Source organism: Opisthorchis viverrini (assembly GCF_000715545.1).
Source record: "Opisthorchis viverrini unplaced genomic scaffold opera_v5_339, whole genome shotgun sequence".
Classification (NCBI taxonomy): domain Eukaryota; kingdom Metazoa; phylum Platyhelminthes; class Trematoda; order Opisthorchiida; family Opisthorchiidae; genus Opisthorchis; species Opisthorchis viverrini.
The window spans coordinates 175,093-201,466 of NW_008751998.1; the positions used below are offsets into that span (position 1 = coordinate 175,093).

Sequence of the window (26,374 nt, forward strand, 5' to 3'; positions counted from 1 at the left end):
GTCAAGCACCCGTGACTCGACGCTTCTCGCCCCCTCACGGAGATTCTGGCACGACCTTGCGGAACACACTGTGACTACCCTATAACTACAGTTGTACTGATTTTCCTTTGTCTTCATAAAGGGCTGTGTAGAGCTACCGTGCCTTTTGATATACCATAGTGGGCGGAGCAGGAAGCAAAGGGACCGATACAGAGTTGCACTACCGTTCAGCAAGCCATGACAAATCGATTCACTGTTTGGGTTACAGTCACCTGTAATCTCAAAGCCTTCGTTGTTTACTCTAGTGAACTTTGTGCATGAACAAGCACTCACTGTCATTGATTCTTTTCTGTGGAGCAATTTCATAGAGTCGTCAGCCTCCATGTACCATCGGATTATGGCTTTCTGGTTTCCAGACATATTGATAAAAGTTACACTCATCTTTCAAATCCTCTCAGGTTTGATTCCTGTGGCGAATAATCCCAAAGACCCACCGACGATGAATGACTTGAGACGTCAGTTGGCCTACCTTTTGTGCGACTCTTTGGAGCGGGAAAAGGACCCTGTCAATTTCCAGATGTTACTTAGTAAGTTTTAGAGTTCCCTTCATTTGTTTTCCTTCTTATACAAACTCAGAAGCATCTCACGGCTAGGTTCACTACTTTCTAGATACTAGTTAATTTACCTAACACGTGTCCGTTTTATACCATCTCATCTGATTGAGCATTTCATCCTTAGCTGACCGATGGTTACCGTTTTACCTATCTGTTGCAGCTACTTCACTGGCACTACTGGAGGATATGGCAGCTGACGAACAGAGTTCTCGTACACCTTGTCCTCCTAACCAAACCGCAGAGGTCAACCGTAAACGTAAGTTGCCTGATCGAGGTGTCTCCATTTTCACCTATTTCCGGTAGGTTCCGTATGCTACCAGGTACGCTTCTCTTCAACATTCTTCACTAAATCAGATGCCTTCTGTAGTGTTGATCATGGCTTGAATGAACCTAGTAAAACCAACCATAGCCCTGTAGTTGAAATCGTCCAGATCAGCCTTCATGTCACGTGTTGCGTTGCACACTTGTTCGATTCGTTATTTAACCTCCATTTATCTCTATGGCTGTAGATGGTTGGTTATGTGTGACAGGCTTCTATCGTGTAATGATGACTTTCTGTCTGCGTTCTGGCGCATGCTTGTGAGCTGTACTCTTTATTTAGATCAGCTGTTTTACGGAACACCAGCAATCGTCTTCTATGCCCAAGTTCGCATAGAAAACGCTGAGTGTACTCGGTTTCAAGGTTCATCGACAGACCACTCGCCGCATTTGGACAGTACCCCGTAATCCCGCGTAACGAAAGATTTGTATTTCAGAAGAGATTGGTAAACAATTAACGAAAGATTTTCAGAAGAGATTGGTAAACAATTGGTAGTTTTTATTTGGGCAGCGTTTCGCTTTTGACACAAAAGCTTCATCAGGCCAGGCCAAGAGGTCACAAAATTGGCCAGGTTATAAGACAGACGGGGAACCAATCAGTAAGTTCTCTTCAGACTAAATCAGTGTTGAGTGTCAATTAACGGCTCTTGTCGGCTAGTGTGGGTGCCAAAATCTTGAATCGATGTGTTGGAGGGTTCCAAATTAGTTCCGATCGCTTTCCGTTCCTTAATCTTCCACTTCAGAATGCTTCACCTGATGATTCGCCTCGGGTGCCGCTGTTAGATTTTCCTTAGTCTTTGTGGGGTTGTGAGTGTTCCGACAATTTAGTTTGAGGGGGGTTGAGGTCAAGTGGAATCCAAGTGATGACTACTCTTCCTACTGATGACCGCACACCAACACGTGTCAGCTCGAGTGACCCAAGACCGTTCTCCACACGCTAGCCAGTTCTACGCCTTTCATTCTGTTGACGCTGGGATGCTTGGCGATTTCTACCGCCTCGGCGATCAGTCTGTGTGACGTGGACCGTAGTCCTCGCCTCAAAACCTCAACATTTTCTAAATCTATTTTGTGTCCTGTGTCTAGTGCGTGTTCCGCAATCGCCGAGTCTTTCAGTAACGCTTGATATTCATCTGCGTTTCTCGGCGGCCTGTTTATTTTTCTACTATGCTCTCCGACTCTGATGTATAGTTCCCTGGCCGTCTGTCCTATATAGACTTTGATGCAGTCATTACACTTGATTTTGTAGACACAGTCCCTGGTTCTGTTTGCCGGGAGGCGATCCTTCAATTGCACCAATGCAGAGCGCAGAGTGTTCCCCCTCTGGAAAGCTACTCTAATGTTGGCCATGTTTAGAATTCTTCGAATTGCCTCCGATGTCCCTGGTTTATATGGAATAACAGCTGTCCCAATCCATTCCCTGTTGGGTTTCTCTACCGGTATCAACACCCTTCGCAATTGACGCCTAATCAAGCTAGCTGGATATCCACTACCCCGAAGTTTGTTTTTTACCTCAATTTGGGCCGCTGTTCGATCGGCTTCTTCTGTGCACAGGGCCCTTACACGCCTAAACATTGATGACGCAATACTGGCGAATACCGACTTCGGATGGGCAGACGAGTAGTTCAAAACTGCCCCAGTGTCGGTTGGCTTTTCATACACTGTGGTCTTTAGTCTCCCCCCAACCTTATGTGTCATGCAGTCTAAGAAGGCCAGTTTACCCGATGTTGACTCTATCTCCATACTAAATTTGATCTGTGGACTCAGTTCATTCAGATAATTGTAAAACTCATTAACCTTGTCCCGTTTCATGACGACGAAAGTGTCATCTACATACCGCCAGAATATCTTTGGTGGGTGTGGGAATCCGGCTAAAGCTCTCTGTTCAAATTCTTCCATAAATATATTTGCCAAAACCGGGGATATTGGAGATCCCATTGCTAGACCTTGTTCTTGAGTATAAACCACTGAGTCAAAGATGAAGTGGGTGAGATTCAGACATGTTTTTATGCCTTCCACTATTATTTCATCTACCGTAAGCTGTTCGTTCCGAAAAGGTGGTGTCCGCTAACAGCAGTCGCCAATCTCTTCTGAACTGATGACTTCTCAATCGGTTCCAAACTATTTCCAATTGATTGAAAGATTTGTATGTTTTTCAAGGCTATAATAACTCAGTACTTTTTTTTCAGGTTTGGATACCACATTCGGTTTCTACCACCAGCTGATTCCATGTCTGTGCAACTTACTGGTAACTGACTGGGGATCAGACTCTGTTGCGCAGTATATTCTCGAAATCTTGATTGGTCTGTCCAGCGTGCAGATTTGGCCCTCAAATCGTATGCTGTGTAAGTTGATGATTGGAATACCGGGGTCTGATCAGTTTTCCTGATGGGAATTATTTCCCATGTCTTCTGCTCTTTTCTGTTATCCACCTACTTACCGAATTGGAAGTTTTATCTACCCTCAAAGATCAGACGGAAACTCTGCGGTTATTGTGATTGCGTAGTTTGAAAATCCCGAATTCCCACCGAGTAGTTCGTGTCCAGCTGTTTCGTTAGACCCACTTGGACGAACCACAGTTCTCAGCGCCTCTTTTGTATACAACAAGCAGGATTAACTCATCACAGGTTGTAAAATCGCCTGGAATATTTATGAAATACCAACGCAACAATAATACTGTGAAGACTGAAGATCGAACCGACATGACTTCCTCCTGTCCCCTGAAAATGGACTGTAGGACGACATCCCTTGCCTTCTGCATCAAAGTGCGTCGTAAGGCAGTGATAATCGTGGATCATTCTCCTGTGATGACAATAGCTTCACTGTTCCTTAGTAGGTACTTTTATCTTCTCATTTTCCAGGACCGTTTATTTTAAAAGGGGATACCGATTGCATGCGAATGTGGCACCGATCCAAATCTACCATTCCTATCGTTTGTGAGCGAAAACTGTCAGGAAGGACAGATTCCTGAAGACCATCGCAGGATATCCGAAACCTACTGAGACTTTCGAACTCCACTAAACGCCCGTTAGACAGCCTTGGATCGAGGTCAGACAGTGCTAGACAGCCTTGGATCAATGTTAGATAGTGCATCCTGAATACACAGTGCGAGGCCGTTATAGTTTTCGCACACACTCTCGTGTTCGGAATGAGGTTGTTGTGTTCCCTGTTGACGAATCTTATTTCCGGCACTAGGCACTGGAGCGGGCTCAGCAGTCAGATAGAACAAAAACAATCGACGAGTGTGAAGTCTTTTGCAGCTACACAACCAGGGTTGTGTATAGTCCACTTATTATGACTCATAAGTCCTCCTTTGGGTTTTCCTCACCGCGATTACCACTAGCAAAGCTGAAGAGGCCGTGCGATGAATCGCTCTGTGCTTTTCTGATGAAACTTCCTTCGCATGCGCCTCTGCAGCTCAACATGAACCATCAGTCCGTACTGTATGTTCATGCCTGTTTCCGTACTGAACAATCCATCTCCAGCGACACTGCGCATACCCTTGTGCACGACTGAGTGGCGGTTTCTTTCACACGCCAGCAGAGCATGTTGGAATTTTCGGGGATGCATCACTCTAGAAGTTGGCTTACCGCCGAGATTGTAAATGTAGTATCTTAACGGCTTTTTTCATACATAATGTGGCTTTTGTACTGTTTATTTGTCTACCAGACAGGGAAACTGTTCGGCACATATGCGAATTCATCACAAAACAATGTCAACGTGAGTCCAGAGATCACAAGCGGCAGTTGCACAGCATCATTGTGGCCGCGTATTCCTGTCTGTCTTCTTGGGTCGTTGCGCACGCGCGACATGTTCTATTTGATCGCGACTGTTTGCAAATCGTGCTTGGAACAATAGAACTGGGTATTTGTGGCCAGAAGTCCAAGGTCAGTGTTGTTTTGATTGATGTCATCTTTGGTATCGTGTTAAAATTGCCCCCAATAAGATAGACTAGCAGCCGCGGTTTATATATATGCTTGCATCACTTCAACAAGTATCTAGTGGTTAACTTAACCTTAGATCGAGCAATTCGGAGCAGATGTGTTGCTTCCGGTCATATAAATCGTTCCAAACAAACAAACAATCATAGCAAAATTTTCGACCTCCACGTTGTGGAATCATCCTGCGACGGCTAAGCTATCCTCGAGTGTCTTCATCCGTATCGACCATCCTGTATGTGATTAGCTTCATTGTCTTCGAGATCACATCAACCGTCGCAACAAGAAGCTGCTGACTGGAAAGTTCGTGACTCGAACTCAACCCAAGATTTTCAGGCACAGGTTTGGGTAGCCTGGTGTTATCTCAGCCATCATGCTTTCTTCAAGTTCTGCGGTGACTGTGCACCGGAAGGACCCAGAGGCGGTCAAACAATGACCTGGCAGCGAAGTGTGAGAGCCATTACCAGCGAACTCAGCTGCGCTGGTCACTGACGTCTTCGTGGATGGGGACCCCGAGACCGGCCACATCAATGGCTAGAGACATTGTCAGACATGGCCCAGTCGCGCCCTCAATGGCGCTCGTGCATCCAAGGCTATTGCCTTCAATGCATAGCTCCTTTTCCAATCCCCTCACTTGACAGCCCACTGACAGTGCTGGATTTATGCACCAATTTACCAGCTCGCGCGTGCAATGCGCAGCTACCTACCCCTCCCCCACCCAAATCATCGGTGAACGAAACTGCGGCAGCTACAACCAGTGTACGCCGAGTACGCGGTTCTTACAGCTGACAATGATGATGATGACCAAAGGGACCCCCAGATAAAAGATTACCATTAACGTATCACAATTTCCAAGGTCAAGGGAATTGTCATTGCATCTCATCTACGACGGTTTACCCAGTTTCGAATACTTTGTTGAGTCTCATTTCCGCACCACAATTATTGCCAAAAAGTGCAGCTACTGGAGTAATTGTATTGTAACGAATGAGATTTTTGCATGATTGAACACTGTTGTCTATACGGAAACTTGACCATACTAAGTGGTCTTGAATTACGCGTAGAAGTTAAACCAGAAACGCAGGGAATGTACCACCAGACATTCAAAGCCCCTTCTAACCTCCTTTGAAAATTGAGGTCAGGAACGCCTGCACAGATTGCAATGGTCTTAACAACCGGTAACAGCTGGAATACCACGGATTGCGACCGTTTTTATGCCACTGCTAGGTTTTACAAAAGTTGCGGACTTTTGGTTTAGTCTTGGTTACATTAATGCTTTTGGCTCTGCAATAGCCATGCATTCGTCAGTAACTGCACTCAACATTCGCTAAATGGGAAGATGTTTCAGCGTGTGCTACGGCTAATGGCGTACACGAATTCGTACTACTGAGTAGCTATAGGTTTGCGAGTCGACAGTTAACTGGTAATGACTGAAATCATGCACACATCGAAATCGCTGTCGTGACAACAATAGACTCAGCTGTTGGTAAAATGAACCAAACGCGCTTCTCCTTGAACGAAGTTTCCGCGCTTGTTCGTCTCATTTGCGCAGCAATAACTAATAACATTTGCGTCATGTTTTGTGTAACTTATCGTCCGGCGACTGCCTCAGTCGAACGTTTGCTTCTACTCTGTTCCGGCGTTGATCGCTTCCGGAAATTCCTAACAATGCTGTTGGTTTTGTTGATTGTCAGGCTACTTCCGTACCAATAGCTAAGGCTGATAAGAAGCCAACTCCCGCTTCGAAGCGGGTTCAAGATGCGGCTGAGTCGACCCTATCCGTACTGCTATCACTCGCTGGTGCATATCCCGGCGTGACTGGCTCGGCTACTACATGTTCTCGCCTGGTTGAAGACCAGCTCATTCAAGCACTGGCCCCAGAAGACGAAGTTCGAAGACAACCAGAATTGTTGCGAGAGCTGCGCCAACAGTTTCAATACTTTTGGTCTGAACCTGGTGTTCTCTTGGGTATCCTGGAGGTTGCTCAGTGCCGAGAGGTGCTGAAATCTCGAGGTGTCTCGCTGAATAAGACAGAAGAGCTGGAATTGCCAAAAACCATTATCGTGCTGCGTGGGCCATTTGGACGTCATGTGTGGGCGGTTCGCATGCGACAACTTCCAATTGACGACCCAGAAGCGAGTGCCAGTCCGGTTCAACTAGCCCCGCCTTCCAGACCGAAAGCTTGGGGGTGCTTCCTGGAGCGTCTTTTAGTCACAATCGACAGGAACAAGACAGTGGAAGCACTTACTTTCCCAGCAAGCATCAGTGATATTCCCCTGGTGGACGCGTAAGTCTGGATTTCGTTATATTGTTTGATATTGTTTGTTGTTGATATTGAACAGAAAATGCTTTAGCGTAAGGGGTCTTGCAAAATCAACCAACCTGTTCGCGCCAAGTGAGTTCTTTACTACAACTCCAATACTTCCGAAACCACAAATAAGAAGCCAGTAAAGTGGATTGCATTCCACCATCGTTCACCGTTGCCTTGATATTTTAGATGGCGGAGTTAGTTATTTTAGTTTCACCAAGTTGTGTCGAACAGGGCTGTCCTCTTTCACCTTTCCTCATCAATTTCATCATTGATACGATCATGGAAGACTCGCTATCAGCCTCTAATGCCTGCGGGGTCGATGTGCTCCCTAGGCGTACGCTCACACATGTCAGGTACACAAATGACATAGCTCCTCTTGGATGTTACCCCGTGATAATGCGAACAATATTAAATAATCTAAATAATCCCGCCTCACGGTTTGGCACGCGCTTTACACCTGCAAAGTGTAAAGTGCTACTGCAAGACTGGGTGGCACGAACCCTAACTTCATGCTCGCAGATGAGCCGATTTAGGTAGTAGACAAATTTGTTTACTTGGGCAGATGTGTCAGTCGCGCTGGTCTCGCGAAAATTGATATTTACAGCCGGATTGGGAAGACCAGAGCAGCTTTTGTGAACCTGCGTCGCCTGTGGCGTAGGCGTCACATCAGCTTCTCCGTCAATGGTCGAGTGCGCTCCATATTACTATACGGATCAGAAACCTAGTCATTGCGCGCCGAGGACGTCAAAAGACTCAGTGTTCGACCATCGGCGTCTTCGGAGCATTGCCCGAGTCTGGTGGGAACATTGGGTAAGCAATGCCGGAGTATATCGAATGGTATTCAGAAAAAACAACTCACTCATGATAGATGAACTGATCATACTGCATAGGTTGCGCTGGCTTGGCCAGTCATTTGAATTCCTCGAAGGGTTCTTTTCGCATAACCATGTGAAGGGTGGAAACGAGCCAGAAGCGGCCAAATAGTGACTTGGCAGCGAAGCTATTGCCAGCAAACTTAGCTGCGCTGGTCATTGCCGTCTTCCTCGATGATGACCCCTAGACGGGCCATGTCAATGGTTCGAGACATCGTCAGACATGGCCCATTCGCGCCCTCAGCGACGCGGGTGCATCCAAGCTTTTGCCTTCAATGCATAGGTCCCTTCCCCACTTGACAGTCCACTGACAGTGCTGTGTTTACTCACCAATTTATCAACTCCCGCTTCCAATGCGCAGCTACCTGCCTCACCCCTCACTGTGGCAGCTACAACCACTGAACGACAAGTACGCGGTTCTTACACCTGACAATGATGACGATAGGTCGCTCTAGTGGAAGAGCATTGTAAGAGATACTCTGTCAAAGTAATTACAGTCATTAACGGAAAGAATGAAGCCGGCAGCGACCGGGGACGGAAAGTTTGCAAAGCGATTACCATGTTCGGTGAACAAACTAACAACCACTCCACGTTATATTAGTAAATCCCTGTGAAGTGATCACAATTTTTCTCTCTTGGGCGGGTCACAGAGCGTTCTGCGCTCCTCCCCTCGAAGTATCGAACAGAACACCGATTGTTTGCCTGAACTCATTTAATCCCGAAACTCCGTTTTTTTTCAACCCCCACATTGTCTTTCTAGTGATAGCTCAATTGGTTCAATTGAGCAAGTTGGTGGTGCACCTGAAAGCCAGTCACGCGTGGAAATCAACACTATCAAGAATCTTATCACGTCACAGTCGGCTAAAATCGAAGAGGTGGGTTTGAAATGTCTGAAACAACGTCTCAACGCCCCATTCCCAGACCCACTGGTTGAAGCACATCCACCTAGGTGAGTTCCCTGGTAGAAACACTGCCCCTGATATGCAGTTCAGTGTTCCTCGTCGTGCCTATTTCACGAAGGTTGCCTTGTTTCTCCATTCCAGTTCTAACGCCTCGTTCCAAGTGGGGCGGATGCTTCTGACCAATCTTGGCTACCTATCTGCCAACACTTTTGCCATGATGGAACTGGATGCCTTGAAGCCCGTTGGAAATAGTGAGAAACCGGCCCCAAGTCCTGCGGTTCCGCCTGCACAAATCAAAGGCGGGCAAGCTGCGCTGGGAAGCAGTCAGTTGGTCCAATCTTCAAACACTGAATTATCGACTGGTGCTGCCCCACTCGACCGAGACGTCACACTACAGGCGTGCCAAACATTCTTCGCCTTGGATTCACATAATTCAGATATACCTTCTATTGTGGATTCGTTAGATCGTTTACCGACACGAACTGCAGACACACTGTTGGTCTTTTATGTCGGCGCCGGGCAGTCTAAGGTGGACGTCATTCTCTCCAACATGGTAGGTGGTGTTGGCTGGGGATGCACATATGGGCACTGATAAGCTTGTCACTCAGTCCTTCGAAAGATTGTTGACATCAGACTTACTTTCTTACCGTAGTTTTTGTTAGCAGCCTCGCAAAATCGCTCATTGAATAAAACACAAGACAATTGTTTCGTGTCAGCTTCGGAGCCATTCAGTGAGGTGACTATCACTAGCTATTGGAGCTAATCATTCTCACAAGGCCCAGGCCGAGTTATGGACGAGGGCATTCGTGCTTCTACCGCATCGGCATAAATGAGAAGTTCTGTACACACAAGCTTGTCTGTGTGATCTTCAAGTTTAGGCTAATCCGCCGTCAATTTTTTTCCAGACTAGCTTTCAGTACTACTGCCCATGCCCTTGTATAATTGAATAACACCAACAGTAACTCGGTAACACGTTAGTCATGCACATGTTTCCATGTAGATTACTGTACTTATTCCAGTCGTATTCTGGGACTCTCAAGGGTTCAAGGGTTTTTGCAACAACTGGTATAAATTAAAATGTCGTACTCTGCTAGCATTCTCATGGATGATAGGTGAATTTGACAGACAGAAGTCCGTCACAGTTAGTTGGTTTTTTTCGCTTCTTGGCCATCCTAAGAGGCTTTAGCCAAACGCGGCGGTACCGGAGGTTTTTTACTTGTATTTTTGGAGCATCGACGGTCGTCATTTAAACGGATACTATACCACTTCGTCATCCAATTTGGCTGCGTTCAGATAACGAATTAAGTGTTACCTTCGATGGGTCCTGAAACACTTATGCTACATATTTATTCCACGGAGAAGCACCGTACAACAGAGTTGCAACCAAACTAATAGGATGAAGGCTGAACACCACTTGATGCCAGCTCCGATTATCACAATCTCGGCCAACTGAGTAGTATATTCCACAGTTCGCCTCCCTCTCCTTCAGAAAAACTGGAGTCAGCTGTCGAATGAATTCCACGCATTTATTCGAAACCTCGGTTCCTTCGTCGAGGTTGCCAAACACCCCGGATGGACCGGATGTATTGAGACAAGCTATCATGCAGTGGACACCTCAGTTGGATTCACCGCAGACCCGACGGTTTCCAGTAGATCGACCACCTCTACCCCGTCATCTGCCCCTGATGGTCATGAGCTCATTGTCTATTCCGCTGATGCTCTCACTGAGTTCGCCTGCGTGTGCCCATCGGACTACTATTTGGCCCCTGTAACCTCATTTGAACCAGAAAAAGCGGAAATATCACGGCGAGCATCGATGCTCGCCGACCCACCAAGTGAGTCGTAATCCATTGTTTCGCGTGAACGTACTCCTCTGCTGTAAGGGCTATGTGCCCGTTCCAGGGCACCTGCTATTTCATCAGGAATACGGTCGTCACAGTTTTGCAGACACAGACTGGCCGTTGGCCAACACTTGCCATCTCGTGGGGAAGCACCCACGATCGATCAGAAAGGTCGCTTGGCTCCAGACTCGTCGAATCACGTCTGTCGAACTTGCTTATAGGCTCAATCAGGGCTTTCATGACCATGTCTACTGACCACCCTTGCAGTCTCGGTATTCACAAGCGACACTCGATACTAAATAGATTCACACTAGGCGGTGGAAACTGCTTTCATGCTAGGATGATCATTGGCTAAGAGCATCACTGTAAATGCCATACATACCATCTTAATATTTTGCAGAATACAGTCACTCCTGAAAACCGAGAGCTTACGAGGGTTGCTTCTTTGCGAAGGGCTCAGGCTATCCTCTTCGTTAGAAACACATTGGTTTTTGGATCAGCATAGTACTACACTAACTGCCAATTGGTTATCATCCGCGACCTGGCAACGCCGCAGATTTGCCTTTAGGAATGTGCACTTTTATGCTGATTCTTGTTGCCATATCCCTACATAGGAGGATTTTTACCTCCTTTCTTGGATTAGATTTCCTTTATAAAGTGCCGAGTCCATTCTCAGCCTAGTTCACCGCGGATTCATGTCCCTTGTTGACCCCCAACTTCGTGTCTGCAAGAAACACCTATGTAACGATAACCTGTTGGGTCGATTAATGGTTGGAAAACAACGATAATCAGGTTTGACGACTCTACTCACAATGGGTACCTTCGGAATCACAAAGGATATAGGTAACAAAAATTAGCTGGTAAATATTGCTGTGCCGTCACCTTTCGAGGGTCTGTTCGGTTGATCCAGAGGTGACAGTCACATGTGGGTGGGTTGAAGCTGAGGTCAGCTGTCATACTATTTTTTGTATTTACGAGCGCTGACCACACAGCGTACATGGACTGACTGTTTCGATTGACGCAGGTAGTTTGTGTCTCTGACTTACTGATCGCGCAATTTTTCATTGTCTATTCTGCTTCTTTACTCCAGCTGGCGGAGCGCAACGCCTAGCACAACAGCAGAGTAGCACCACAATGTCCGGTGAGCCTGGAGGCGATCCAACTGGCGGGCGGGTGGCTGTGGTGTGGCTTGAGCGCTGGGAGGACGGTCCAGTAACAGCCGGTCCTGATAACCCTGGATGGGCAATACAGCAAATGACAAATCAGCTCTTCGGCTGTCCTGTGACCATCTATATACATCCGCTCAGTTCGAAACTCTACCGCGTTGGTGTTCTACGAGCTCCAGGTCGCGTCTTTGATGCCGGACCACTGATCAACGGCTCGGTCCTTAGTCACCGTGTCCTGGGAAGCTTCGTACGTCAAACGGTTACGAACGTCTCGCGTCGCCGTCGCCTGGCTTCTGATCAGTTTCAACCACCACATGTGAAGCGTAAATACCGCATCTGCGAATTGGAACAAGCTTATCGGACACAACTGAATCGTAGTCAATCCATTGCAAAGCAGACCAGCTATTGCCCTCAGGTTGTTCTGAAACTTTTCACAGCAGCTGCGTGAAGGTAGAACCTGGTTCACATACTGCGTATTTATTTCATCCTTTAGACAGCTGGTTTTGCTCTCTGAAATGATACTGCCCTTATGTGATCTCGTTCGCGCACTCTTTTCACCAGGGAAACGCCCAGATTTGACCATGTGCATATCCGTTGTTCAGGCGTATCAATGACGCTTATCTATCTGTTTGGCTTTCTTTTTTGTTTCTACTTTTGTACACACTGCACCAAGAAGCACAAACACGTGATACTTCTGAATGAATGATCTTCTGGTGCTCTTGCGCATGTGGATGAATGGCTCCCTCAACAGCGGCCCAAGTTTGCCACACGATTACCTAGTCGATAGATCTACCTAATGTGGCAATTTGCTTTTACGGTTTACAAGTATGAAGGGCAATACCTACCCCAGAACGTTGATGCGTATCCCGGTGCGTTTTCGAGCATGCTACTAAATAAACAAAAACATCTTTACAAATGGAGAAGAGTGATATATATACAATGATAACTCATCAAATCTGAATGAGACTTTTCTCATCCACTTTTGCCTTAGCGCCGCGTGCGAACTGCACCACCATTGGTCGATCATGAAGCAACAGGCCATTGGTTGCCTCAAGTGCCTGTGCTGCCGTAAGCTCGCCGTCCAAACTGACAAACGCTTGACCTGTGGGGATAACACAATTAACAGTAAGCACCGGAAAACAGCATAGTTGATCAGATGATAAAATAAAGCATTAAAGTAACTATGCTATCGGAAATGCAAGGCAGCTTCAAAGAGTAAAATTACTAGATCGAATCATGGGAAGCTGATTATAGGACTTTGATGAAAAAAACAGAAAGATTGACAGAATTCCCCAGGGCGAACAGTCCTGATGAAAGCTAGCGAGAAGATGCTCCAAGTCGCTAAACTGAAATATCTCTTCAAGTTCATGAGACAAGTGAGCTTCAACACAAGCTGACAAGCACGAAACTTGACTGAATAGACTTAGTACAATAATCAGCCTCGAAACCATGAGGTATCCCTGTAACAGTCGTCGAAAATTCGGCTGGGAAACGTAGACTAACAGTTTCTTACGTCTTTGTTTCTTAAATGAGATGTTCACAGGGGTCAACAGCCACACTCATGGTGCCCATGCTGGTTTCGGAACTCATAATCACATCCACCCGACGTCTCGAAATGCGAAACGATTTGCTACCTTGCTTTCGGTTGTTTGCCCTGGGGTCACTACCACTTGTTGCAGTGAGTAGTCTTCGAGCACTCTTGATCCAGACACTCAACTGTTGCAGCTTGATTTCAATGGACTCACACTTGTGTCCACAACCCTGTTCGAAGCGATCCAAAGGATTTCCATTTTCTGTTTTCGAGGAACTGCAGCACCAATTGACTCAAACCCAGGATGGAACGTGACTACCGAGAATAGTCCACCATCCTTATACAGGGCGTAGCAGGCGCCTTAGCGGTTGTAAGCAACCCGCGCTGCCATTCGGGGAAACACATCAGTCCAACCTATAGGTGTCCCAGATGGTTCACCATCCCAATACTCTCAGTCAGTTTGCTGGGCTCACCAAACAAAAATGAGCATACGCGAGCCGATGGAATTCCACTGCCCTTTTCGAGAGTTTGAAGCCTTGCACTGAACTGTGAGGTTGATTCATTCCAACACCTTTCACTATCCTCTGCTCACATTCTCTTCAACTCAACACAGGAAAGCACTTTTCAAAAGAACGCATTTTCGGTTGGCCCTCTGCGCGAATCGATTCGTGAATCCGTGATTGTGCCGACAGTTACCCGTCTATCGGAACCACTGTTCTTCAGTCTGAAGTTCGTAACTTATTAACTCTTCGTGTATATTAGGTACAGATTTTAGGGCACTAGCATTTCGCTTATGGTCATACACCTAGTTGTTTGACTCTATTTGATCTCCAAACGTGATCTGTCTGCAACACAGATCAAAATCATGTTCCCATGGGTCAACTGCCTCAGGAACAAACTTAGTGAGGTGCGTAATTGTCACAGGAATATAGAAACAGTCACTGGAAAACTCTTGTTGGGACGGGAATTTATGCAGGGAAGACCTAAGGTTGGGGTTACAAATGATTGCATAAGAAATATGGATCTCAAGCCATATTTTAGGGAATCATTCTGAAAGAGCCTCAGTTTGGAAAACGTAGCTTCTTCGAAGGGGCGACCGTATTCCCTAAGGATAAGAAAAATGCGATATTTGGTGATGTCAATATCGCGGCCACATGAATCAGTGTTGTGCCCAGACTAGTGGGTCAGTATAGCTGGGACATCATTTTTGTGGACAAGTTGAATAAATTGAACGCACTCCTGCGCATACTTCATGTTAACGCTTAGTTTGGTGCCATAGCCTCCGCCACACGAAATATTTCATGCACGCTAACAATAACTTTAAGCTTTCCAACCTCCAAACGTAAGTTGTATACGGCTGCATTTTCAGGGCAAACGCCAAATGATAATCTCGTCCATACGCGACCTGATCATGATAGCGGTAGGCGTGAATGGGATGACGGATCATATGAGGATATCCACTGTTCTTGACACTGGTACACGCTGGCTTGTCTTCAGACACTGAAATCGATCATGACAATAGGGTAGTTCCTGTTCTCCCCTTATAAGTCCACGCGCCGGAAAACTTATCTATGTTATTCTTTTCATGCTTCCACTTTGTGTATGACATTGCAAGCCTCCCAGTTGTTGCACTGGTGAGTTGGACAGAAAAAAAGGCAGACATGGCTTCCAGTGGTGCGTGGCAGGGAGTGACGGAGTGGTGTGAGGTATGAGCGCACATCCGAAGCGTCAAGCAGTAAGATTACAAACAATTCAGCTCTTGATAGATGAACAGTGACAAGCACTGACCTCGCTTCGAGAGCCAGGAGGCCCGGTCGCGACCTGGTGCCGCCGTTGTTTGCTAAGTAGACAGATCATACGAAACTTAGACTTGGCATAGTCATCCATGTGTAACAGCAACCATCGAGACGAGATCATATATTTCTCATTAGCTTCAGTTGTACCGAAGCCCAGTTGCCTTAAGTTCGCGTGGCATTGTAATTAGTCTTGCTAAAGCATGCACTGGGGACGAATGAAAAGTTCAAACGCATGACTTTGCTGTCATAAATGTGTACGATTTACCCATCCAGGCTACAGCACTTGTTCACCAACATCCCCTGTGGCACAGAGTGCCACAACATTCAGTAAGAACTAAGTTGTGCTTAGCTGGAAAAAGTCAGAGGAAAATCTAGGCGGCTAAGGAGACCTTTAGTTGAAAAACAGCCAAACGTTCGCCTTCAACAACCGCAAGATGGGATGTGGGCTCAACGGAATCTAATGAAGTATCCGGCTAGGCAGGGAAATGGTTATGAATGACCTTCCGTTGTTTTGCTTTACTGGTCCAATATTCACGCCTCAATCAAGCTGGAAAAAACCTGTGGGTCTAACATATTTGTCTTCGCTGAAGAATGGACTGTTGATACAACTGGTGTTTAGATTAGTGCTACCCGAAGCATTTTGCCAAAGGTCCTTGAAATAGTTTTATTTGTGGAGAGGTTATTTTCATTCGTATGAAACATCACTTGTTAAGTCGAGGGGAAATGAGTACCTAAATAGCCATTGGCATGATCACATGAATGCAGCTGAATGCTTCACCAATGCATTGAAATCTGTCTCATGTAAGGACCATTCTGTGTGTTCCCAAACATGGTCTTTCTGGAGGAGAGGGGATAACTATGTTTATATCAAGTTAGTTCCCCATAAAGCGCGTGATCCTCGGGGTTGTGTGCACCACTTGGGGCATTATAACATGAGGGACTAACTGGCTAGAGTTGGTAAGCGTTCGTCTCATGCCAATCGCTTTTATCCTATCATAGTACTTTTTGATCTGACGGAACTCACGCCTACATCCAACACATTGCTTTTCTAAAAGAAGGAACGTTTCGCGTCCTTGAGAATATCCTGTTTTGAAGTGCCGTGGGATACTATGTGTTTCTCAGGACTCGCTTCTGCTAACCCCGACCTCCCTGAAAAGCATAAGGATGGGTCCTTGGGGTTTGGCACCATTGTACGCCTGAGCACTGAGTGACGTGTTTCGAATTCGTTTTGCACCGCAAACTACGTTGCAGTAGGGGATCACTTCTGATTGACCTGTTGCCCATCACTGACGCGGTTGAACCCAGGGACTACAACCCTCAGAGACCTGGACCAGTAAAGGACAATCACCAGAAGACCCATTGCATAAACTATGGATTATTGGAGTGCTCACACCCTAACCTGACGAAGTACGACGGCCAAGTCTCAGGGCGAGCCTTATGTAGTTCTTTAATTTTGGTTCTTGGGCAGGATGACAGTTCTCTCCTCCAGTTAGCTAAAATTACCCTGTTTGTAGTATGAAACGATTCGGTGAGGAGAACTTAGCAACAGAACGCTGACAGTAGGCCACTGTACTCCTACGTGTGTTTTTACGGGGTTTACCTGGCATATGGAGCAAGTAGAAGGGAAATGATCGTTAATTCATTGGAAAAACTCACACAATATCCGAAAGAGAAGAAACAGTGGCAATAATCACGAACCTTTCATGCGACCTTCTGTCAGTAATCGAATGGAAAATCGGTCAGTAGAAGAGGACGGAACGGCCGGCTTGAAGTTCAGATCTTTCACGAGCCCAAATTGAAACACGCCGAAAACACGATGCAAATCATGTTCGGTAACTGATGGAGCCAGATTCTTGATATACAGTCGAGAAGTTGGTTCACCTGCTGAGTAGTTTTTAGAAAATACTGCGTAGTTTTGACGTTCTTCCGGACTTAGCCGACGCAGGCGGAGTTCGTCAAGAGAAAAGGACAAAGGGACATCACAGTCTGGTCGTTCTTGGTCAGAAAGTGACGGCAAGAAATCAGCACCTTCATCACCAGAGTTGTCGGAGGAAGAATAAGGGCGCTCTGTCCCTGCAAGCAAATATACAGAATGTATAACAATACCACAAGTAAGTCGACAGATTCATCAGGTGTTAATGATAAAATTCCAACGCACCCTTTCGGAGTCGGAAGTCGTCGCTCTCCCAAACACGCTCCGAAGACGTTCGATCTGCGACGACCATGGATTGGTGGTTTAATACGACAGGGTTTAGCAAGCCAAATCCACCCACTGACTCTGCGGTATGTGCTCGTTTCTCCTGCAGTGGTAACTCTTGTGGTACATGGAGCTGCAGCTTGGGCTGCGCGGAGGGTGTTTCAAATAGCTCGGATACGTTTGGTGGCTGTAACTTGTTGTCGCGGGTCCGCTTTGCAAACGCTGCTGGTCTTCCATCTCCCACGGGTTTCGTTCGCCTCTCTCGTCGTGCTCGTCGCACAGTGCGAGTCGCTCTTGTCGAGGTAGCAGATCTGAGGTCGGTATCTAAGCAAACAAAGAGTTCGGATCAGTTTTCATATGCGAAGAACTCACCCGACTCCAGTTCCGATTCCGTGCTGGTGGACAAATCCATTTCAAGTTCATCATCGCCTTTTAATTTACTGATCTGTTGTTGATCTGTTCTGCGCTCACGAGACACAAGTGGTTCTGCTGTCACAATGAGTGTCCCAGGGAACAATTCAGGGTCAACAAAAGGTGGAGGTAGATGAAGCCGGTTCATCAGATGCAAAACCTGAAATCAGTGATGTATAAGTGTGTGAATAAGGAGTTGGCAAAGACACGGTAATGGGATTTGTATCTAAGTTAATGAACTGCCAATTGACAGGCACGATTCAGAAAAAAGCTTATTTCGGCGGACAGTTAAACAAGCATAGCGTGAAAAGGTAAGGATATTTTAACTTATTGAATGATGCATAGTTCAGACTGAGACCACTTTAATTATCTAAGCGTAACTGTCGCATAGAGGATCGTCCGTTTCTCAGCTGCACATTCTTCTAAATTAGAGGAACAAAGCCCTGAAATAAGAGCGCAAACTGGAATAAACCAATACAGCAGCATGAAACGAGATTCGCCACCATCAAACGAGAGCGATTCAGCATCGGTACTCGGGACTGCTCTGTTATTCAAGTTTACCGAATGGTGGCTTCAGACAGTGTTAGGTGCATGTCTTAACATCTATACAAAGTAACTCAGTGCACAAATAAAAAAATTCAACCTGGTATAAGAATACACTGTTGCTGGTAACTACAAAGAGCTGGAGAGCTTGTCTTCAGACTGCAAAACATGTAATATATACTCCATTTCTGGCCTTATAACTGAAGTTAGTTGAGGCAACCCGGAAAAGTAGTAACTAAGGTCAGCTACAAAGTTTAGTAAAAAGGACACTGTCACGATTTCGGCCCTAAAAGCGACAGTCCTTGATTGATTTAGGGTTGCAAAGCCCTGCGTCCTTTTTGGGTGAGTTTACAACACATTTCTTGTGACGTGGTCGTTGAGCGCCTTCGCAACCTCTGACAAAGAAACCATTGAACAACAACTATGGGCAACATTGTAACAGCAGTGGTGACGAGTCACAACCGAACATAGAAGCGATAATAGGGCTAAGTTTGAGGAACGGTTGACGACACTCGTCATTCAAAAGGTATGTGTGCTCTTCGACCCGAAGTGAATCTCGAGCTAGTGCAATGACTCCCGATTTCGGTCATGTTCAACAACCACACTGCTCGCGGCGATCCCCTTCCCGTCAAACGTTGACAACGTTGTAGATAGTAACGAACCACTGTTCCAACCGACAGGCCTGTTGTTAGGTTAGGTCGATCTAACCAAGCACTGAACTGTGCGCTCCAATGTAGAAGGAGTGTAACGTAGCAATTATTTACTAAGGAGGTAGTCAATATAGTTTTTTACACACCTGGCTAGTGAGCGTGTTGTCGAAGTAATCTGGCCTGCTTTTGAGACCCGCCAAGGGTACATTTTCGAGGGTGAACAATTATCCAAACGACGAAATCCGCATGATGTATGTGTAACATTTGTCCAGGGGACAATAACTTTTATTTATTGAGACTTTTCTTTATTGAGACTTAACCATCAACAGCATCATCATCATAAACAGCAACATTAGTGCTGACACTGATGCTTCACTGCCGTACAACCATAAAGTTCACTTAATTACATTTAAAGCCATCGAGTGAAAAGAAGACAAAAATGGGGAGGGAAGGAACCTAGTGCTGGCCTATGTTAAGGATTCTTAGGTGCCTATGCCTCCAAGCGCTCAATCAGACAATCTGGAAAGAAACTGACATCACGAACGCCACTAACATCAATCAGCCACAATTTCTTACAATATCCCCAGCCAAACATAGGCTGGGTCACGGAGAGCCCATCCTGAAAGGCGTGCAACATCAACAACAACCAAACACTTTGTAATCTCCTACACGCCCTTCTGCTAGGTCACATGTTGTCCAACTCGCGGCTTGCGTCATTCTGCAGGAAGCATGGAGAACAACACTCGTCTCGGTAGACGATGTTTCGCCATGGGCAGCACATGACCAAGCCGCCGCAGTTGATGAAGGATGTTCTCCGGGATTGAAGTACCTGCTGTAGAAACAAATACCCGTTTTCTAACCACCTCGTTACTAATCCTTTGGTGCTACCCGAAACCAGCAACCCTTCTGAAGCATCGACGGTCAAAGACGCCTCATATCATCTGTCGTCTCAAACCCATACAACAACGCAGCCATTACTGTAGCCTGGTACACGCAAACTTTAAGATCATGTGATACGCCTTTTCAACGCCACAAGTGACGCAAATCAGACAACGTGATTCAAGCCTTTGAGATTCTTGCACTGACTTCATCAGACACACTATCGTCAGAGCTAATACAACCATCGCGGTATGTGGAATTCTCCACAACCTCCAGCGACTCTCCTTGGACTGTTAAGGGTATGTCCGGAGACTGTGTTTTAAAGCATGAATTTACACTTTGAGGGTAAAAGGCACATGCCGAAAGATGGTCAGTCCATTCGACAGGGCTTGTGCATCGCCTTGGTCTTCAAAGATAAGGGTGGTGTCGTCTACGTGCTCCAGATTGACAAGGTTCTCATCAGCAAGAATTTAAACACCGGCGTTTTGAAGACCTTCCAGCGTTTGCCTTGTTAATTCGTCGGTGACGAAATTCAACAAGGACGTAGAGAGCAGACATCCTTGTCAGATACCAGTTTTTGTAGGGAAGCTTATGGAAAGCTCAATATACACTCACAAGCCCAGAGGTATGTGAATATATGGATATGGTTACGCTCAAACTTCTTGGGCAAACCCCGTTGAGCAGGTGTAGTTAACACCTGACGCAATGTGGAGATTTTGTCGACGCGGCCTTTACCCGGTTAGAATCCCGCTTAATTCTCACGAGTCAATGTTTTGCGTGCCACCATAAGACGACGAAGAATCAGTGACGCCAGAGTCCTTGTCGCAAGAGGAGTTAAACTAACACCTGTGGTTACTACATTCACTGAGAGCAAACCTTTTGAAAATGGGCACTACTATCGATTCACTCCAGTTGTCCGAGACGTCCTCGTTCTCCAAGACAGACCCAAATAGGCTAGACCGGTACTCCTTGAGAAACCCACCGGCATGAACAGAGCAGGTGGAAGGTCGTCAGGACCAGTAACACGATGACCCTTGAGTAGAGATATACACGTGGACACTTCTGAGGTTGAAAGCGGTTCCATATTCACAGTTCACCTTTCTGTTGAAGGCCAGGAAGTGAAGTACTGTATCCAGCGGTTCAAACGTTCTACTTTGTTGGATATCAGGGAGCCATTGTGATCCCTGACAGTGTAGGTGACAAGAGACCCCCAAGGATCAGTCGAACGAATCAGATGGAACAGCTTTCGTAGGTTTTCTGCCTCTTCCATCCCTTCGGACTTACGGGTTCACCAAGCTTCGCGGTCTGCTGGGACACTAATTTTTACCTGGCGTCAGATGATGCGTCAAGTGTTGTGGTTGTGGCCAATGGGAATTTATTGCCAGACCTCCAGCAAAGGCACAGTCCTATCAGAGATCCTATGTTTGGATCAGGTCGGTTGGGTTGCATAGTAAACAGAAGTTCCGGCCCTCAGTAGCACTTTGGATATTTTCCCAGTGGCCGTTTATGTCCGACATCGGGCCGTCCAGCAAGCGCTCGAGGAGCCGAATCTGATATTTTCGTTTGATTTCTGGGTCCACAAGCTTCTCACTGGCTAATCGAAATGTGATTTACACTTAGACCTGAAAAGCGCAATGAAAATCAGAATCGTACAAGTGCATGGTCGGAGTCCACACTGGTATTCCAGAAGGATTGGCTAACAGTGGTCGAACCCCGCCACCGATAACTGACGACAATGTGGTCGATCTGCATTCAGAGCTGGTGGCGACCACGTCTGCAACCGATTTCCGGAAACTGGTAATGCAAAGGAATAGTCTGTGATCGACACATATCTGAAGCAGGCGATCTTCGTTGTCCGTGAGTCTCGTGTCCAATCCAATCGGGTCTCATCAGAGCTAAGTCAGCAGCACCTAAGATATCATAGAAACTGTCTTTGGCAGATTCGGAGCTGGGGCGTAAGCAGACACAACAAACACAGTGCGATGGACCTCGCTTTCTCAATATTGTCACAGACGTCGCCAAAGGAGCCGCTGAGGCGGTTATCCACGGACATCCAATCAAGTAGAGACGCTTCTGCCCGGTCGCTCAATCGATACCCAACCCAGCATATCGAGCTGTAGCGGCCTCTGCATCACCAGAGGTGCGCAACCGGAGACGGGAAGAGAGTGAGGGGGTAGTCAGTTCAGTCACAGTACTTGCTTCCTATATCCTTCTTTGACAGACAGCATACATCAATGCACAGAAAATCCGCGTACGAGTAAGAGACACCTGCTGTCCTTATTGCATCAGTGTGCGAACATTAAAGGCGGCTAGGTAGACAGGCTTCCGGGTTTTGAAAACAGACTTCGAAGTGCTTAGGGCTATTACTGAAGCCAGATGTACAGAAGTTGCAGCTGAAGTGATGCACGGCGAGCATAACGGTCAGTCCTAGTGCTAGGACCTGCGGAGAAGATATTCAAATTTGTGTGGGGGGGGGGTGGAAGGGGAGACGTGAAAGTGTAAGAACCGAGGCGGTTGCATGTTTTCGCTTACCCGCTACGCTGTATGCAGCAAGAAAACGAAACCCGGCTGATGGCACCACGCGACGGCCTATGTAACGTGAGCTTATTTGTATTTGCGCAATTTGTGGCTGTACGTGGGCTGGAATACTACCAGGGCACCCACACCTAGAAAGGAAGACGATCAGGGTCCTTGACCGAAGCTTTTGGCTCAAAAGCCTGACCGCAAGGCGGCAGCGTTTGGGGGGAGATGCAAGTGCATTAACATTTTTATAGAACAAGTCACTGCACATGTTTTAACCCCCAACTTGGAGGGCCAGGAGACTGTTGGTCAGACTTCTAAACATTGACCAACCTAATATGAGAGACCATGTGAGTATCGCACGGACACTACCCTAAAAATAATTCAGTGGGTCACAGGGGCACACAAATCGTCACACCATGGTAAGGTCCAGTCTCTTTGTGGCGAATTAAAGATCCATTCAGACAATCAAGACTCATGCGTTCAGGTAAGCTTTAGACATTCAACAGACGAGACCGTATAGTTTAATCGTAATCATGGGCAGGCGTGTATAAAAACTTGTTCAGTTCAACGTCCTCTACGATGGACTGACATCATTAACATATGGTTCCGAAGATAGAGTGCTAACTCATGGCTCGAGCCACCATGGCGGCACATAACGGTCGTGCTGACCTTCTATCATTAGAATTCACTGTAACTCCGGTTGTTGCCGTTTAATTAACCAATGCTTTCGTTGAAGATATGATTAAGGAATACCTACAGATACGGGACCAAAAAGGTGGCTGTTAGGAACAACACCCAAGTTTTTTTTCGCTCGGAGACGTTAGTCCACAAATTCAGCCCGCAGCCGGGCTTTCACACCCGAGACACTCAATAATGAAGATGAACCAGGTAAGGAAGCCAAGTTACCCAATTCATATTTGTGTCTGAGGAATGGAACAAGACCGAAAATGTGCAGGAGGCCTACAATGAGGGACCGAAGACTGTGAATAGTGCGCACCAGTTAAGCAGCCCGAAGGAAGGTATAGGATCACTTCAAAAGAGACAATCTAGGGAATACGAATTTAGACACATTGGGTGATGTCGACATGCAATTAAAACGGAGTGTATGGTATAAAGCAATTTTTTCCAAAATATACGTCGGTTATTTGTATTGGATGACGTTTTTTGTAGAACCGAGCTTTCTCTTGGCTGGCAGGAGGCTGCTGGGATTGATGAACAATGCAGTATCCGCAGCAGAAGTGGAAACATAACGGTTTCAAATCAAGTGCTGCGAAGTAGCTAGGTGAAATTGACCGGTCCCCCAACGACCCTAGATTATTTAAAGTCAGGTTTGTAAACCTTATAGATCAGAAGCTAAAACGATAAACGTATTTGAACGGCTTAAAGAGGTAAAAACAGTTGTGTGGATATAAATTCGGGAGTTTCTAAAAGTGTACTCAAATAACAAGACAGTTCACCCATGACGTTAAACCAAACACACGCCGATCAAGCCCATATATTTTTCTAGTGAAATCGTTCAGCTGTAGCACCCTTTCAGTGCCTAGCTGCCATGCCACCCTAAGAAAGCACGAGGGCTGGGATACTACCAGGTTGCCCAAACCTGGAAAGGGGAAGTCGAGAGGCAGGGTTCGGGTTCTAACCACGGAAATGACACGTAAGTCCGGTCCATTTCAACGTGGAATGAAGCAGTGTTCCCCCTCGGAATAAGCAAGAGTGAGGAAGATTTAGGGTGGTCGAAAATGTGCAAGAAAAGTGGTCCTCACGCCACTGTAAAAGAGAGTTCCAACAGTGTCAGATCGCCCAGGAGAACAGGAATATCCGAGGAGCTGCAAACTATTCTCGAGAGGTGAACAGTCTTTAGTGAAAATCTCAGAATCATCACTAAAACGCCTTAAGCAGCACAATACGTAAATCAGCTAGCAAACAACGGGCAAAAGGCTTATTCCTTCGACAACTTCGTGGACCGGTCAGGAGTATTTTTCAGAAATACTGTGATGATAAACGTCCAAATCGCTCAAAAAGTAAAAAGCCACTAACCTGTGTGTAAAAAGCCGGACAGGATACCATCGTCCGAACAATGTTCGTCAAAATACTTTCTGTAGCAGGAGGGTATTTATAGTGTAGGTTGGGTGAAACTGGTATCCAAATGTCCCACTTCGGAGCAAGCGGTGTCGATGGGGATTCAGCCGTCGGCATCCATCGTCCAGGATAAGGCTGGATTCCCTGTGTACCCGATCCACTTTGACGAAATTCATTACTGATAGGGATAATACAAGTTTCTCTGGACACATCTCATCCACTTACGGGCCTGTATCGGTAGGACAGAAGAATTCGACACAAAGCCGCTTCTCCAAAATCGTTCGTTGATGAACCCCTCTAATCACTTTCCAACAATGTTCCAAAGATGGAAAATCCGCTAAAGCAGACTAGATATGAAACAACAAGAAAAGCGAAAAGCCTACATTTTTCAACGCACCTTGCTGACCGAGGTAGTTTACATTTGTTGCTCCAAGGCTGTGCAGAAAGCTCACTATGTCTTGCGCTGTGAGCTCAGTGGGAAAGTGTTTAAAAATCAACGTAACCGACGACTGTGAGTTTGTGGGAACCTGAACCATCATCCTAAAGATCAGAAGTGCACATTACTAAATACTGCACTCAGCTCCAAAAACAATGGATTTATTTACCTCGTAAGATGGTAGTACTCGTAGGTTATATTTATAAAATGCCAGGAAATATGATGTAACGCAATAGTAAAGTGAGTAAGGGTTCTCAATCCATAAATAAAGCACGGTCAATAAGACAAACAACCACAGAAGTGGTGGTTATTACAATAAGCAATTTAAAATTTTATTGTCAGTGAACACCACTGTCCAGCAGAATTCGGAGAGAGGGCTAAATGGGTTTTTGGATAACAGCAGAAATAAGATCGTCATGAATTGCGGTGCAGGCAGAAGTTGAGTCGAGCTCAGCTAATCGGTGATGGTATATCATACAAACATACGGGATCTGAAGGATGCAGCGAAGCCTCAATCAACCGCAAGTGACATAACTATGATTGACCTATACAACTCGCTCTCCTATTCACAAATTTCGTGAGCAGACTTGCTTTACAGCCACAAGGTCATTTACCAAAAGTACGCCGTCTACAACTGCTGAGGATCTGTTCACGCAGAGCTTAGCGCTGATGCAACTACCTGGACTGAATCCCAGTAGGAAGGCGTCCTGGCACTGTTTGGTTGACCAATTCAGTTAAGAACAGTACATTTTGACAGGGTATTTGGGGTTTGTTTATCGTCATCACTACCAGAAAGAGCAACATCAGTGCTGATACTGCTGTGTAACCGCAGTCGCAATTTTATTTATAATTGAAGTAAAGAGTCGACGAGGTGGGGGCCCGGTGCTAGTCTTCCACAATCATCCTGGGGTACATTTGACCCCAAAACGCTCAAGCAGAGAAGTTGGGAACAGACCAAAGGCACTAACCCTACAAGCAGACATTTCTTGCAACGTATTCAGTTAGGCGCAGATGGGTCACAGGGAAGCCATTCTAAAAGTAGGATTGCACTAACGTCCATATTGTTCACTATAATATCTTCCACGCCTAACCTCCACACCAGATAGTCCATTTCGCCCTTGTAACTCCACTCCGAAGGTACGGGGAACAGAACTAACGACCGAGCCACTGCAGTTGAAGGTTCTGAATGTTTTTTGCGACTGAAGTACCTGCTTCCGGTTCCTGTTTACTAGTTAACGTAACAAATTTGTTGAAGCCATCCGACACCAGCAACAATTCCGAGATATCAGTGGTCAAATACGCGAGGACGCTTCAGATGACTGTTCGCGGGGGTCGCGCCTCGCAATCACACAACACATTCTTTACTGTAGCCTGGCACACACGACCACTGAGAT

General features: G+C 46.3%; 2 protein-coding genes across 2 annotated transcripts in view; one reads left to right on the forward strand and one right to left on the reverse strand.

Annotated features, from left to right (window-relative positions):
* Window positions 1-12,612, forward strand: part of T265_15071 (hypothetical protein) — a gene marked incomplete at both ends in the record, with an annotated part of 55,786 nt that extends 43,174 nt beyond the window's left edge. Inside the window, 9 exons of the mRNA XM_009176462.1 lie at window positions 438-566; window positions 754-849; window positions 3,098-3,253; window positions 4,578-4,795; window positions 6,538-7,130; window positions 8,787-8,975; window positions 9,070-9,481; window positions 10,418-10,763; window positions 11,860-12,612. Of these exons, the coding sequence (XP_009174726.1) occupies window positions 438-566; window positions 754-849; window positions 3,098-3,253; window positions 4,578-4,795; window positions 6,538-7,130; window positions 8,787-8,975; window positions 9,070-9,481; window positions 10,418-10,763; window positions 11,860-12,383 (2,663 nt within the window). The remainder of the gene's footprint in view (window positions 1-437; window positions 567-753; window positions 850-3,097; window positions 3,254-4,577; window positions 4,796-6,537; window positions 7,131-8,786; window positions 8,976-9,069; window positions 9,482-10,417; window positions 10,764-11,859) is intronic.
* Window positions 12,418-25,083, reverse strand: T265_10171 (hypothetical protein; the record flags this gene model as incomplete). The annotated part of the gene is made up of 7 exons (XM_009176464.1): window positions 12,418-12,445; window positions 16,957-17,335; window positions 17,421-17,783; window positions 17,832-18,030; window positions 24,503-24,722; window positions 24,770-24,891; window positions 24,928-25,083. 7 exons carry the CDS (start codon window positions 25,081-25,083, stop codon window positions 12,418-12,420), a joined length of 1,467 nt encoding a protein of 488 aa, XP_009174728.1.
* Window positions 25,084-26,374: the final 1,291 nt, after the last annotated feature.